The sequence below is a fragment of the Crinia signifera genome, chromosome 6, assembly GCF_055691185.1.
Source record: "Crinia signifera chromosome 6, ASM5569118v1, whole genome shotgun sequence".
NCBI lineage: Eukaryota > Metazoa > Chordata > Amphibia > Anura > Myobatrachidae > Crinia > Crinia signifera.
This window is the reverse complement of record NC_139222.1, coordinates 169,170,854-169,187,922: the sequence shown is the minus strand read 5'-3', so window position 1 is coordinate 169,187,922 and position 17,069 is coordinate 169,170,854. Positions and strand designations below refer to the sequence as shown.

At 45.1% G+C, this 17,069-nt stretch overlaps 1 protein-coding gene across 4 annotated transcripts in view; it reads right to left on the bottom strand.

The window, feature by feature from the left end:
* Positions 1 to 15,879, bottom strand: part of GRIN2C (glutamate ionotropic receptor NMDA type subunit 2C) — a 56,204-nt gene extending 40,325 nt beyond the window's left edge. For 2 of the 4 annotated variants that reach the window (XM_083148059.1, XM_083148060.1), the window contains exons 1-2: positions 15,130 to 15,879; positions 13,386 to 13,801 (exon numbers count right to left, since the gene is read on the bottom strand). In XM_083148059.1, coding sequence (XP_083004185.1) covers positions 13,386 to 13,801; positions 15,130 to 15,319 — 606 coding nt within the window. In that variant the 5' untranslated portion in view covers positions 15,320 to 15,879. Of the gene's footprint in view, positions 1 to 13,385 lie in introns of all 4 variants that reach the window. The other 2 variants (XM_083148062.1, XM_083148061.1) reach the window with 2 other exon arrangements.
* Positions 15,880 to 17,069: the final 1,190 nt, after the last annotated feature.

Genomic DNA, 17,069 nt, shown 5'->3' with positions numbered 1-17,069 from the left:
GTCGACAATGTCTACTTTGACCTAATGCTTGTGACAACCTTCTGTCAATGTCAACCAAGGGTATGTTATTAGTGGCTGACCTAGTGACTGTCGACCTAGGCATTGTCAATCAGCTATTCCGTAACCAAGGCAGGGAGGTGATTAAGCAAATGCACAGAGATTGTTCATTCTATAGACGTGTTTGAGAGTGTCACGGATGCATTGCTGATAATAGTTGCATGCAGAGATATAGAACTGTTCATCCAGGAAGCAGGGGTGTAACTCCTCAAATGGAGTGGAGTGGCAATGGAGTCGCCTGCCTCTGGGATCCAAGCCCTAATGGGTCACCAGCATATATAGGAGCATTTAAGTTTCAGAACAGGTTCCAAGTATGACCGCAGGTCTTCCAAATGAGCTTTGCGGCACACCCGCTGCTGCAAATTTAATTGTATCTGTCCCATGAGCTCTGCTAACACCTGCAATAGTGGATGGATCCTGCGTGGTACCGCTCAGCCTGTGCTGCAGCAAGCAATGGTTCAACAACCACTGCCGCTGGACTGAGATGGGAGGCGGATTCATGGTGCAGACTGCTGAATCTTGTGAGTCTGACTCCGGCACACCAGTGTGTTGTCACACTTTTTTATACAGGGAAGAGTGGCACCAAATTCCAACTTACCTTCAGGTGACTGGGATAAACGTAGCCCCTGGCAGGAAGCCATATTCACATAGATAATGTGCACCTGCCACAGGGCTGCTGCAAGTTTTGATGGTGTGTCTAAAGATGCACCAAATGGTATTTAAGCCGCTGAAGGCATTCAGAGTAGGCATGCCACTGAAGGGCTTTGTAGTAATATTAACATAAAGTCACACATACAACTGCTTCCGACTCTGACCCATGGAGACGTTTGCTCACTGTACATTTCAAAATTCTTAAACACCTTCTTTGTTATAGACATTTCTTTGAATTTCCATAGAAAAGGAAACATAATTCAAATAGGCTATATAATGACAAGCACAGCAAAATAACATGGTCATTAGCAAAAATCAATTAGCTAACTATATAGCCATTGCCTCAAGGTCTGCCCTATTTGCATATACTACCGCATGGAGAGAACACAAAGCGGTGCTGGATAGAGAGGCATGCATCATCTCTACTTGTTTTCTTTGATTTCTTCAAAGCTCATGCTCTCTGCATATACAGAAACAAACTTGCTAATTAAAAACCAATTGAAAATTAAATTAAATTTATCTTCACAAGCGACATTCAAGCTCAGGTACAAGACCTTTCATGGCCAAAGGCGGCAACCTAATTAAAGGGCCTCAGCAGAGATGAGCCAATCACATTTGTTGAGATTTTTGGGGCGTGTCAAACCAAACAATTTTTTATTGTTTATGTTTTGTTTAGTGTATTAAAAAGACAGATGTCATGTCCTATTACATGCAGAAAGCAAAAGGATGGGGTCGGTTTTCAGAGTGCAACTATAGCTGCAAGAAACATATTGTGGATTATTTATAAACGGAAAAAAATGTTAACTTGACTATGATAAAAATTGGCGTTTCTGCACGTGTGTGTGTGTGTGTGGCTGTGCATATGGTTTAGTGGTAAGAGAATACATTTTACATTTTTATAATGTGAGAAGCTAGACAAACATCATGGAGAAGGTAGAATGACTTCAGTGATATGCATGAAAGGAACACAAGATTGGGTTTATCGGGAACATATATTTTAATGAAGTGGTGCTTCTGTTTTATGGGAAGCCACAGACTCTTTAGTCAATGCAGTCTGTACACCGCTTTGGATTATTATACAGAACAATATTAAGTAGTAGTTCCTAGGATCATACATAGGAGACAACTTTTTAAAGATTTTAGATACCCAATCCCCCCCCCCCCCCCCATATCATCTCAGAGTTAGGCAGAATTGCTTGCTGCAGCTCAGGCTGAGTGGTACAAGCCTGGAGCCACCCTGTCCCCTATTGCAGGTGTTAGCAGGGCTGCTGGTACAGAGCCAATTAACTACTGGTGTGCCCCACATGTGCTGCTTTACATGTTGGTGCCCCTTCAGGGCTTGGAGCCCAGAGGTGTGAGCCTCCATTGCCTCTGGGAGTTATGCCCCTGACTATGCTACCTCCAAATGACTTCAATTGTCCATGTTTTTGCATGAATGATGGCAGCACAAATTATGGGTGTTCATGCACCCACAGAGCTGGTTCCTAGATATTGAATCTGCTTTTTGAGGTTCGCAGACATTTTGCAAGCAACCTTGTGGTCTGCAATATAAATCCATATGTTGGCGTCAAAGTGCCCCCTATGTTTTAAATGACCCTTGACTTTAAATAACTCCTGCCATAAAGCGAACCTAGGCACATTTATCTATTACAACTTCTGATATTTCCTATTCAGGACTCTCACATGCACATGGAATCTATTCTGGTGCTACTGTGCACAGCAGAGCAGCAGTGATCAATGTCTCCCATCTTTCCCCTCACCTGCCAGATACTGCAGCCCACAAGAGGTACAGCGTCCTAATACTGGGACTGTTCCACTGGAATCGGGACAATTGGGAGGTATTGAGATTTGCATACAGTTCCAAACCGGGGTAGCAAGAATGTTTGCGTTGTTGTTGTTTTTTGCAAATAATAATTCATAATAAAGGGTCATGAAAATTGGGGAAGCAGAGTGTTTCATAACAGAAAAAAACACAAAACTAATCAACTCTTCATAAAAGTGCTGGTAAAAGCATTTTACAGTGAGAGTAGTGTACTCCACACAGTTGCGGTTTGTATATTCTTCTGGTTCTCCAGTTCTCTCGCACAATCCAACAATATACTGGTAAGATAATTGGCTCCTAGCCTGAGTGTGTGTGTGTGTGTGTGTGTGTGTTTGTACATTTAGTACAGAATGTAGTTTGTAAGCTCCACTGGGGCAGAAACAGATGTGATTGGCCAAATGTTTGTAAAGAGCTCATTAATAATAAATAACATAAATAAACAGCATGTGTGCACTGTGCAATTATGTATACAAAAAATGACCCTAAAAAATTCCAAACTGTTAGCTGGTTCATTAAATAGAGCCACAATCAAATATGTTGTGTGGTTATTAAATAGCAAGACTATGCTTTAGTCAGAGTTTAGACAATGAGGACTGGGTGGAGATAAAGGCTATGCACCATTTACTGTAGTTCTATTTGTGTAAGGATTATGCCCCTTTCCCACTGCAGGACTATCTCGGCTCCTGATTGGCCAGAAATCATTCTGAGTAGAGACGCCGAGGAAGAAGGATCTCTGCGTCTCTAGAGTATAGCGGAGGCAGAGCGGGTACCACTGCAGCCGGGAGCAGCGGTACTTCAACAGCAGATGCCGGGTGGTCGCCACAGGAGCAGGTGAGTAGGATTTCCTTCCCCAGGTACCCCTTTGGATTACTACGGATCCAGGACCCCGGACTCTTCAGCCCTGGAGCTCTGGACCCGGTCCAGCCCCGGAACCAAGGCCCTGGAACCAAGCCACCAGACCGGAATCAAGTGTGTTTGTGTAATGTATGTATTAAACTTTTATTTTTCTAATGTGTCAGTGTGTATTTATTTATCTATTTTGTTTACTGTGGAACTACAAGACCCAGTGGGCCCTTTAATGCCCCGCAGGCTGGGACTTGTGGTTCTCCAAGTCCCAGCTTGCGGGGGAGGCTTGCTGGGACTCATAGTTCCACAGTTTAAAACAATAGGTTTTCCATCTATTTTTTTACACAATGATCAGCCCGGTGGCCACCGCACAGGGCCACCGGGGACAGCACCAGGCTTCAGCCTGGTCAGGTAAGTCCTGGAGGGGGGGGGACTCCTTTATTGGGGGGGGGGGGTCCCCACTCCCCCAGGGCCCCTGGCCAGGCTGACTGGTCGGTAGGGATGAATGCTTTGGCCGGGGGGACTTGTATAAAAAGTCTCCCCCCGGCTGTGGCATTACCCTGCTGGCTGGTTGTGCCTGGGGCTGGTTCTTAAAATACCGGGGACCCCTACTAATTTTTATCCCCCATATTTTTGGAACCAGCCCCGGACCTGGAGCCTGGGGCTGGTTGTTAAAAATCGGGGAACCCCTATTTGTCGGGTTCCCTGATTTTTAATTACTGGCCCCTGCTCTTTCAGCCTGGTGCTGGTTACAGCTGTGGGGGGGACCCCATGCTGTTTTTTTTTTAAATCCCCCCCTCATATTTTTTATGGGTTAAACGGGTTTTTAAACGGCAGTGTGAATGTGCCAAAAACGGCGTTTAAAAGCTGCAGTGGGAAAGGGTCTTTATGGCTCTTGCCTTTTAAAAACCCGTTTAAAAAAAACGGGTAATGACCCGTTTCAGCAGTGGGAAAGCAGCATGAAGGAGAATATATATCCTGGAACATCAGATGCTGAAGAGGGTTCTCCAATGAGGCCAACTTTCTTAACATATGGTCAGGGCAGCCGAGAGGAATGCCGGGCCCCGGTGAAATTGTTGGGGTGTGGCCTAAGGCTGGGAGGTGTGGGCACCTCCCAGCCTTAGGCCACACCCCCAAAATGTTTAGAGGAGGGCGAAAGAAAACTAAAAACTGTAATCTCAGCAGCAGCAAACACCTACAGCATGTGCTGTGCTGACAGCAGGCTCAGCATGACCTCTCACGCTCTCAGTGAGACACTCATGCTGAGCCTGCTGTCAGCACAGCACATGCTGTAGAAGTGTGTGCTGCTGTTGCTACCCAGGAGGGATGGAGGGGGAAGGGAGGGGTCGGAGCAGGGCCCCTATGGGGCACCTCCAGCAAGATCGGGCCTGGGTAATTATCACCTGCCCCCCCCCCCCCCCGCCCTCTCGGCTGCCCTGCAAATGGTGGTTCTATCCAATGATAGAACCACTTTGAAGGGAAGTAACTGGCATACCCTCCAACATGGCCCATTCCATTAGGTACAAAATGCTCTGATTCTGGACTTCCTTACCAGTGGCAGTTGCAGAGGTGAGGCTGCGGAATAGTCCAATATTCAAAAAGGGGAGCCACACCTACTGCCACCCCAAACATCACTGTCCTGACTCATTGGCAGTTGATGTGACCCCTCTCTTTGAATTTTGGACTGTGCCGGAGTCCAACCTCTGTAACTGCCACTGGCAGGGAAGTCCAGGAACAGAGCATTTTGTAACTAAAGGAAAGGGTCATGTTGGAGGGTATGAACTGGAAGCACATCCCGCTTACTTAACATCTCTATTTCCTATTACTCTAAATATTTTCTCCTCCATTTAAATTCCCCTACATTGACTAGACCACAAAATAATTTGAGCCATGTAACTACTGCCTTGACTTGCCAAATATGGTATATCTATCATATGGCGTACATGACAAATCATTTAATAAAATGTAAAGCCCATGGTTAGCTTTACCTCTAGGACTCTTCCCAGAGGCTCTGTTCTTTCTTATCTTCTTATTTCCCTCTTTACTTTTTCTTTTTCTTTTCTCTATTTCAGTCCTTTCCTCCTATAGAACCTAATTTTTTGTTGTATTCTTTGGAGCTCTGTTTATCTTCTATATAACACAAAATTGATCACAGACTAGTTTATTTTTCCTGATATTTTAATTAATTATATATATATATATATATATATATATATATATATATATATATATATATTATACACTAGTAAGCCCGCTCAAAGCAAAAGCTAGACTGCTACCTTCTGTGTTTGTGCATGTGTGAGAAAGAGATGTAGTTTTATGCTCTGCCAGCAGATGGCAGTGTTTCAGAGACTCACAAACACTAGACCTATATATATATAGATGATTAGTACTGGGCCTGTTAACGCGGCAGCACTTTAACTGTGATTCAATTTTTTACTACCGTTAACGTGGGGGGGGGGGGGGGGCGTGGCGGCAGGGGGTGCAGAGTCTTTGACCCATTACAGTCACACTGCACCTAGGGGCGTAGGGAGGATGGAGCCAGTGGAATGCAAGCTTCGGATGCGAAAAGGGTAGCAGGGCACACTGCACCACACTCACTGCCTGCCAGCCGCCTGCAGAATGCCACACGTCATCTTGACTGCTGCCGTCTGTGGCTCCCTCCAGTACTCCCCCCTCCCTCTGCACTGGAGGCAGAGAGAGGGCGCACTGCCCGCCACCTCTCCTACCTCATCCACTGTGCCAGGAGACTAGACTGGCAGGGGAAACTGTGCCGCAGGGGTGCAGAGTCTCCTTCCACATGCAAAAAAACTGTTAGGCAAGTTTTGCATTAAGACCTTAACATGACAAAAACAAGATGTTTTTGGTACTTATGTATTAAATCTCTTTCTCTTACTTCATCTGGGGGGGACACCTTAAACATTTGGTTAGTGGGGGTAGAGGCGTGAGAACAGTAATTCAACAGAAAAACATTATAGTTTGTGTGTGAGGGGATTAGGTTGAAGAAGGAAATGAGGGGCAGATGTATTAATCTTGGAGAAGAGATAAACTGGAGATAAAGTGGAGAAAAGGTAAAAGGAGATAAAGCACCAGCCAATCAGCTGTGTTTGAAAAAGACAGTTAATAAATCTGCCCCTTAGTTCCACCACGTCTCCAGGTCCACTTTATAGCTTTATATTCAACCTATATTTGGGGGTTTTCAAGTTCAAACTGAGGAGGGGTTGCTCATTATGGGGTAGATTTATGAAGCTCAGTGGAACTACTTCCACCCAGAGCCGCCGATAGGGGGGTGCTATGGGCACAGCTGTCCCGGGCCCCGGCCTCTTAAAGGGCCCCGGCAGCTAATGTTGCCCACCGCAACTCCCCCTCCGCCCGACCATCCACAAATAGGACATTGCTGCGTCAGTGCCTTTTCAAGGGACCAGCTCCTCCCTTGGTTACCATCACCAAGTTACTGTCACCTTTCATGCTCACGTCAGGCCAATGGTAACTGCCACCTGCCAGTCATCCTTCTCAGCGCCACCCCCCTCTACGGAGCGCTATGTGCAAAGATCATGCTCCTCCCTGTGCCTGTGCACTACACTCGCAGTCGAGGGGGCTGTCTGTTCCTGTGAGTGCAAGCAGACCGGAGCGATGACCGGGACTTAATGAACCGCTGACCCCCTCCCTGCCTGAAATCTCCTGCTTGCCGGAGCAGGGGTCCGGGCTGGAAATCAGTCCTGGGCCCCAAAATTCCTAGTGGCAGCCCTGCTTCCACCTTACCATTAAAGGTGGTGGAACTCAGTTCCACGCCCCCCCCCCCCCCACACACTTTAACCCCTGATCAACAGCAACTTATATAATCATTTTTCAGTGATCTTCAAGTGACCCTTTCATCAGAATGCTGATTTGTGTTTGAATGTGTAAATAAAACATATACACTTGGGCATGCCTGAGTTTTCCCTGACACTCCCAGTAAAAGGCCGGTTACCACCCCCAAACGCCAGCTTCCTGTCAATCAACTTGTGTACAGCCAGTGATTCAAAAAAAATTGCTATTTTATTGCAGGTTAGCATTGCGCATGCCCGCTGCAAGTCAAATGCATGCGCAGTCGAACGACAATCACCCAGCCTGCGAATTTGCAGCCGTGAGATCAGGTCTGAATAACCCTCTTTGTCCATGTTTGTTTCTTTTTATTAGGAAAAACATGTTTATGCCATTTGCATGATATTTTGCTCCTTTAAACATACATATTTAATGTTAATAAATCATGTTCTATCAAAATTACAGTTAGCAAGTACAATACTAGTGAGTAATAATGTTCGTCTTTTAGGTAAGGTGGACTGCGGTCATTTTTAAAAATGGAACTCAGGGGGAAATGAAAAGAGCCCATGAAACTGCAGTTTTTTTCTGAATTAGCCAAAAGTTTTATTTGGTCTTAAAATTTCCACAAAGTTATAACACTGATACAACCTCCCTCGGGAGGAAGTGGGCAGGCAGCTGATATCCGGTGAGGTCATCTGTCCACCCACGGCACCGACACCATGGCCCGATTACCATGGGAACGCCCAGTGTTTACATGGAAATGCCCATGAAACGCTGGGTGTTCCTGTAGCAATGTGCCCCGGTGCTGGGACAGCTTCCATGCACCCAGCACCGGAGCAGCAGTGGAAGGCAGGGAAGATGGAGCTGTGTCCCCAGCAGGATGCAGCTCTAGATAGCGCTGGAATCAAAGAACCGATCCCAGCTCCGTCAGTGAAGCGGGGAGTGGTGAAGCGGCGGCGGACAGAGAGGAGCTTTGAAATTGGCACCAATTTGGCCGCCAATCCAAAGCGCAGTTTGGCAGTTTGAATCTCCCACCATTCAGGAGCCAATCAGGGTTTTGGGAGTGGGAGCCAATGGCAGACAGCACTCGCTGCGCCGTCCTTAACCCCGCCCCCTGACATCAGATGCCATTGAGAGCACAAAGTCCCCCAATGGAGGAGAGCAGGAGCGCTCAGGAGGAGGAAGAAGCCGCCGGAGGACGGCGCAGAAGACGGCGGTGGAGAGAACAGTTCCAAGGAAGAAGACCTACGGCTCCATCTGACTGAGGAGGAGAAGCCGCGCAGCTGCTGGTCAGGATGGGCCAGAGGCAGAAGACTACAGTGCAGCTGTCGAAGAGGCTGGCAGGGGTGGAAAGCAAAAGAGCTGATGAAGCTCCCCCCCCCCCCGCGGCCTCTCCCAACATCAGGCCCCCTACCCTGGACCACAGGGTAATTGGTTACTAGGCCCGTGGGCAAATTCAGGCCCCTCTGGCCTGTGGGCATTTTAGTCGGGCTCTCTTGGCCCGGGGGCATGTTATTGTCGGGCCCTTCTGGCCCGTTGTCTGTAAGTCAGGCCCCCCCAGGCCCATGGCCACTATTAGTCGGGCATTAGGCCCGTGGGTGTTTTAAGTGGGCCCTCCCGGCCCCATTATAGGTCAAGCATTAGTCCTATTGATAAGTAAAGGTCCCCCACTTTCGGGGGCTAAGCCCTTGGCCATTTCTAAGCTGAGCATTAGGCCCGAGGCCCAGTACCCGGACGCTAGGCCCGGGGGCTAGATAAGTCAGGCCTGTTCAGCGGTTAGTACTCTTAATTTAGGGTGATTTTCATGCTCTCCTGAAAGGTCCTGCCTCTGGGAACAGTGAACTTTGTGGCAGCTCTTCCCGGGTCAGGATTGAGTAGGGAAAAGGGCTGTTCCCTTCACATCACTGCGAACAGCTGTTCGTGGGCAGGGCCAGTGTTAGGTAAGGGGAAGGTTGGTAAGTAAACTTCCACTGAGTGTATTCTCTGTCCCTAATGTTATTGTCTGTGTGATTTTGACATGTTACTTTTGTTTTGCATATTAGTCAATTGTTTGTGTGATTAGATACCTGAAGTTTTAATGTAACATTGTTAAATGAGCGTAGGTTAGTTAGTCTTGTGAGTTTTAGGGAGGTTGTGTTTCCCCTACAGGTGCGGGAGAGCTCCCGTCACGGTGACAAGAGCTTGGGAGTGAGTAGTTTTTACGTTTGTCCTTCCCTTGAGCTCTGGGACTGCACAGGGACGTGGGAGTCCCTTAACTAAACACCTAGGCGCGTGAGTGCCAATAGGTGAAGCTGGGTGGCTGAGGCTCCAGCTGATGATGATGACCAATCACCCAGCCAGTGAATGTCGCGACCACCCATAATCCCCCACACTTAACCCTCTGTGTATTGAACTGTGGAGCTCTCTTAACCACCCTTTTGTTCCTGACAGTATGGCGAAGAATACCTGGAGGGAAGTCCATCGTGTCCGGGTGCCGGAGTTTTCCAGGACCGTAGTTTGGCATGGCCTGAAGGTGAGAGAGTGGGTGCGGCGCCAGGTAAGTGGTCCGGAGACACCTGCATGGCAGTAGGCACCACACCGCACCACCCACTACAGTCCCATGGGCGCGACTATGCGACGATGCCCCACGCCTCCCGGCCGCAGCCATGGGTGCATGCACCCAGCGAAACAATCTGTTTGCTGTGGCCGCACGCACCCGAAAGAAATACGGCTGCGCATAGCCAAACATCGGTCCCTGTGTGAATGAATGCTGGCTGCGAACAGACCAGAATAAGGTCCACTAATTATTATCTAGCTATTGGAAACATGCATCAACACTTTTAGAGCGGTCTGATTAATTTAAAGGGTTAAAAACATGTCCCTTGGTTTCCTCCTGCAAGGTACTGAAATATATACATTATATATACATTCAAAAAGTGGCTGTACTGTTGCTGCACAGTTAGGTCTATGCTTGTTAGCAAATACAGTAACTTCTTATGTGATGTGACCGGAACGAGGAGTATGTTACCTTGTTTGGCTGCACTGACCCTGGTTTGCACACGTACGCACACACAGACTAGTATAACAGACCTGCTTCCCTTTTTCTTTGGGGACTGTCCTGCTACCCCCCCCCCCCCGTGGCTGGCAGTGTCCTCGGTGGGGGAGGGGGAGGGGGAGTTGGGAGTCTCCTCTGCCACAGGCTGCTCTGCGTAGCCACTGTTTATGGACTGTGAGCTGGGAACCACAAGTGAACATTGATTCTGCATAGGTCAGAATTGCTTGAGTCTGACCCTGACACCACCAGCTGTTGTCATACTAGATGGGCCAAGCGGATCTGATATCTACCGTAATATTCTATATTTCATACTTGTTTTCGATTGTGCTACTGTAACTTCTACCTGTATACCCTGAGTACCAGGTGCATGCTGGGAATAAGGTTCAGGTGGAAGTGGTGGCAGGATGAACCCAGTGCAGAGCTGTGAATTTAAAGATGGGGAGAAGTCAATGAAGTGTTTAGGAATTGTACCAGATGTTCCATATTTGTAGTAATGCTAAATCCCTACCAGTTATTTTGCTTTCTAAACAGTATTAAGAACCGATACTTTTGGGGGATTCAATCCATGCCGATGCTTCCTACGTTGGAAAATCTGCATTTTGTTGCCTATTTTCGTTCGAATTCACATTTAACCTATTTAATTGAAATGCGGAATTTACAACTGTCAGAAAAATCATCACAGATTGAAAACTCCCCAAAACTGAATCAAAAGAAAAAACGTTCCAAAATGGCCACATTGAATAGGTATGTAATTGAATACCCCCCTTAATAGGGACTGGAGACATCATCCAGACTCACGTTCTCTCTCCCCTCCAACCTACCCCTGTACCTCATGCCCTCTTGCCTCCTTCAATCTATGCCGATGTTTCCGATGTTGGAAAATCTGCATTTTGTTGCCTACAGATGCAGATTTGTCTTTAAACAAAGACAAACCTGTAACAAAACAAACATTTTTCCAAAATGGCCACATTGAATAGGTATGTTATTGAATACCCCCCTAAATAGTGACTGGAGACATCATCCAGACTCACTCCATCATCCAGACTCTATCTCCCCTCCACCCTACCCCTGTACCTCATGGCCTCTTGCCTCCTTCTCTAGCTCTTCACCACTGCCTGCTCTCACATTGCTCACCTCTTCAGCCTATCACTCACCACCTCATCTTTCTCTTCCCATTCAAACATGCTCCTGCCTCACTGATTCTTAAAAAGTCAACCATGTTCCATACTCACATCTAGCTACTGCCCCATTTCTCTCCTCCCTTTTTCCTTCAAATTACTTGAGTGGCTTGTTTACACCCATCTCACCAGTTACTTCTCTGACAATTCCAGACTTGTTTATATTTTGGCTACTGTTATGTCCTGAGAGTATCTCAATAAATGCACATTTGAACATTCAAATGTACACCAGGGAAGGGCTTTGTAATGGCATTATAATAAAGTCACAGATACAACTGAAGCAAGAACGGCACCAGGAGCAAGGTTATCCCAACAAGTGGAAGCAGAGTGCCGAGGATGTGGATGGACATATATTATATATAGAAAATTAATGTATTTATTACCAGTTATTTATATAGCGCACATATTCCGCAGCGCTTTACAGAGAATATTTGAACATCCACATCAGTCCCTGCCCCAGTGAAGCCAACATTCTATATTCCCTACCACATGTACACGCACACACACATTCATGCGATGGTTAATTTTGTTGGGAGCCAATTAATCTACCAGTATATATTTGGATTGTGGTAGGAAACCATGCAAGCCCATGGAGAATATACAAACTCTGCACAGTTAGGGCCATGGTGGGAATCTAACCCAACACCTCAGTGTGGTGAGGCAGTAATGCTAACCATTACACCATTCGTGCTGTCTCTCTCTCTATATGTATTTACAGTATATATATATACAGTATATGACTAATTATCACCTCTATGAGGTGAAGTACCTCCAGTGACCTCTAGAGGCCACCTGATGTACTAAGATGTCATAACAGAAAGTAAAAGCTATTTTTACGCAGACACTGATCTCTTTCAAACTTGCTGGATATGGAGAGGGAGTTCTGTGAAAAGAGAGATTGGAGGTAGGAGCAGATAGGGACTGGGAATAGGGTGTAGAGTTTGTGAGCTCACAACTCAAAGTAAAAGTAAAAATGGTCTCAGCTCAAAGTGAAAGTACATTGCAAAAGCCGTCATGTTGACAGGCTTTTAACTTATTTTATATTTATATATATTACACACACACAGACCACCGTCAAGCAACAACAAACATTCTTATCTACTATATGTCAAAAACAAGGTATACTCTAGGTCAGTGGTCGACAGTGATCCGGGTGGCTCGACCACCCGCCCGTCCCTCCCTCCATTGCCTGCCGCTGCTTCTACTTCCCCTCACTGTGTATCCTTTTGGCTGGGCCGTCAGCCAATCAGAGAGGCCACGAGCTTTGATTTGCTGACGGGCCCAGTCACAGGGAATGGAAGTGAAGGGAAGGAGAGACACGAAATGTGCTGTGCTCTTCTGCCCTCAGAAGGGAAGCATAGGCAGCAGAGGAGTCATTACTGAGTATAAAAGGCTACTGGATGGGACCCTTATTGATTGGACCCTAGCCTCAATTTGACCGTAGAAGTCTATTCAGACCCTGATTATCCTAGAACTTTAAAAACTTCTGCTGCCTGCATACGCTTGGTGGAGATTAACAAGGTGCTTTAGGTAACCCCTGATGAAATCTCAACTGATGTCAAACGCATTTGATAATACAACTTGTTTACATTGAATGTACATAAAAATATCTGCATTTAACCTTTTATCTACTGGAAAAAAAGAGACTTAATAAAACTAATTTCCTTTGTACTTGTGAACATCATTTGAGACGTCAATAGAGGTGTATAAAGGACTAATAAAAATTCCATAAGCACATAGGGCACCATCCAACAATAGTTTTGTATGTTTTCAGCGTCTTCTCTTGCCAACAGGGAAGTGGGTGAGGCTGCCACCTTAATACCTCCTTAATAAAACTGGAATAAGTATTGTGTTAGCCATTATATGGAGAACATTGCAGTTTTCCAGAGTTTTGGCTGATCACAGTATAATAAATAGGCCAGTATGTTTACTTCTATACATACATGTTATAATATTTACACAACTGCAAGAAATTGTTATTATCTAGTCTTACCTTTGGATTTAAGACCACCGCAGAGCCTCCACTAATACTGATAATTGGTACAAGTGTCTGTGAGGAGATAAAGTCCAGGATTTGGGCAACGGCCTCCGTTCCAATATTGTCCTGAAACACAACTGCATGTGCCCCTTTCAGTGCCAAACACAACTGACGCAGGAGTGGTCCCGGGCTGCTGTCATTAATGAGCACAGTAACAATGTTAATATCTAGAGGAAGAGCCAAGTATTCCTCTGGAATCAGGGGTCCCACCAGATCCATTTGTGGATATGACCCTCCAAATACCAAAGCCACATTAACAACAGGTCCTCCAGCTCTGGGCAACAGAGTTTCCATTATCACGGCACCACAACCCATTGCACCAAGAAGAAGCAATCCCAAGGACTGAGCCAGGGACATGGCAGAGATTGAGCCTGCAGATGAAACAAGATGGTTATCTAAACATTTCCATGGAAAGCCACTTAACATTTGCTCTGACATAACTTTTCCCCTTACATATAATTAACCTTGCAACAGCAATAGTATTTGCTAGATGACTGCCATGTGTTATGGATTTCTATAACCCAAAAGGGAAACCCTAGGTATGATTGCTGTGGCACCATTTCCAATCATGAGAAAAGCATATTGGAGCTACACTATGCATAGTTTCACAGAAAGAATGCTATGAGAATAATAAATAGGTTGTACAATTTTTTAGTGTAAACAGAAGTTGTGTTCTGGGAGATGATAAAGAAGTCAGCAAATTGCAATATTACAAAAAGGTTTGACAGCATCATCTGGAAGAAGAGATGAAGGTAGGTTTGTACATCAGAGAAGGTTGTAAGGAGACTGTGTGATGAGGGAGGGAGCATGCCATTAGACAGGATGAGGGAGGACAATGGGACACACACAATTCAACTATGGTGTATTTTTAGTTATCCTATGAATTATTCATGGGTGGATGTGGCAGCACGTCCTGTGACTCCTGCCTGAGCAGCACACGTCATACTGAGATCATACCACATAACCAGAACCAGATATCAAACACAGCCAGAACTATGCCAAAACCTGAACTGCACATACCAGAAACCGGATCTACAGCAAAATCTGCCTGAGAAGTCTGAATGGAAGCTGCATCTTTAGAAGAAGTTTGCTTCTGATCTGCGCTGCTGTCCCAAAATATACAAAACTATTCTACGACAACTAGAACTTAATGAGTGGCTGACGGCTATCCATACCACAGGAAAACCATAGTAGCCAGAACCTCGACCTTTCCGTGTGACCCAAAATGAATACAGGCCTGCTCTGACAACAACAATCTATGACACTATGCATGGAAATCATCATTCATCTCTTCTGTCATTAAAAACAACCAACAAGGTCAGAGCACAGCCAGAGAGTGTTTCAGCACCAGATATTTTCCATGAGCTGTTCATAAAAGCAATGCATCCACTTTTTAGCCACAGAAGAGGTCCAAAGGACAATGTCAGACGATCCGCAGGTGGCCCACAGCTGGAAGCTACTGTGGAGTCATGTAGGTGCCTCAGCAGCACATTACAATTATACAGGCTCCACTGGAGCTGATTATAGAAATCATGTTGATTCTGCAGGAATGTGGCAAAATGCCATGAACTTGGTATGCAGTGGGCACAGCAGTAATGTGGCATATGGCTCCTTGGAATTCCTGAGAGCAGGGAATCATTTGTAAATTCAAAGGTTTGTCTTCACCAGGCTTAATACACAAGATGCACTGTTGCTTAACTGTTTCCTGCTTCTGAGCCACCTGCTGCCAGTGCGTCCCATAGAAGAGAGAACTGTAGAGGACAGTGATAGTGAAGAAGAAAAAACAAGTGGAATAGGTTGTGGGGAAATAAATAGGACATAAATAAAAGGTATAAAAGAGTGAAAAACAGAAAGAGTTTAATCTTCAGTAAAAGCCAGGTAATGTTCATCCCTCACCTGCCCTGAGTCACGAGACGCACAGGATGAAGCCAGCAGAATGTAACACAGAGCGAAGAATGCAGAAGCAACTGTAAGGAGAAAGGAGCAAAGAAGACACATCTAAATACAAGGACAGGGAAATTAGAGAGAGCTAAACACACAACTACAGAAAAAAATATAACTGAGAAAGTATAAGGGGAAAGAATGATCTGAGCAACAAGAAAGGGAGAGACCAGAAAAATGCAAAGAATGAAAGGACGGGGAGAGGGAGGAGGTGGGACAGGGTGAGAGGAGGTGGAATAAGGATGAGAGAAGGAGTGAGATGTGTGGGATACAGTGATGGGGGGGAACAGGAGAGAGAATGGATGGGAGGTATGTAAAAAATGAAAGAGGGTGTAAAATAGTCAGTGGGGAGGAGAAAAGAGACAGGTATCAAGAGTGTGAAGAGAGGCATGGGAGAAAGGACAGAATCAAGGACAGAGACTGAGGGGAGCTGTATATCACTCACAGCTAAATGAGCTCTGCCTGTCCCTGGCTTGGTGTCACAGACAGTGTACTTGTCTCTGTTCATTCAGCGATCTCAACCTTCTGTCCTTACAAATAGCTTTTCTTTCTCTCTGCTTTTCTTTCTTAGACATGTTAAGCTTTTTATCTCTTATTATGTATTAGGTCAATATGAAGACTTTTTATACCAAGTATGCTCTCCTATCTACCTGTATCTATTTAACTTGTGTCTCTTTATTGGAATAATTGTGATCTATTTGCTTTAAACGATGACACTCTGTTAAAAGATTTTAGGTGATTAATATTTTATTGACATTATTTTCATATGAGTATTATAGAAGAGGCTGCCTCATTTAGATTGTCACACACTGAAACATAACTGTCTCTTTTCTGGTTGCAATGTTGTACTGTAGATCACACTTTAGGGTTTGTGTGTGCTGTCTCTTTCCCATGTCTCCAACTTCTTGGTGACAGGTGTTTCCAGGCAATATGCAGTCTGTTCATATACAGCTATGGTTTACAAGGGTCTGCCGCGTACAATATGAACAGTACATTGTGTTACACGTGCTTATGAATATTAAATGATATCAGATTATTTAAATGTTGTGCTCTTATTTCTCTCTCTGTATAGCACTGTATTTATTTAGAACACAGGTTAAATCTGTGCCACTTTATATTAAAAGTAAAATCCGGAATCTCTCAGTACCTCTTATAAAATGAATAATCACTACTATTGTTGCAATACTAAAAGGTGCAAACACTATGCATTTAAAAAAAAAACAATATGCATGATAATGATATTGCAAACGATATTAATGATGCTAGCTCCTACAGGTCGTTAACGACCCCTCCACACACTGTCTTCTGAACATGCAGTCAAATCTGCCTTACTGTCAACGACTGCATGTTCAGAGGCGGGCCGGGTGACATAACTGAACAATATCGTTCACGATATCATTCAGTGTGCATGCCCTATATCGTCTGTCTCTGATAAAATGGAGAGATTACGTACTAGTCAGTCAGCTCCTAAATGCCATGTTACACGCTGCATTTGCAAAATAGCAGTTGGGATCTGATTAAATTATAGTTTAACACTCTCCATAGGAATCATTTAGGCACATAAGGTTGTAGATATCTTGTTTTATATTTTCAAAATAACCGGATTAGTTTTGGGGTTTTCTGTAAATGGTACTGTATTTATTTTCTAAATGATAATCTAAAAAGAACCTAACAAGTGTAATGTGAACTTTCACTTTT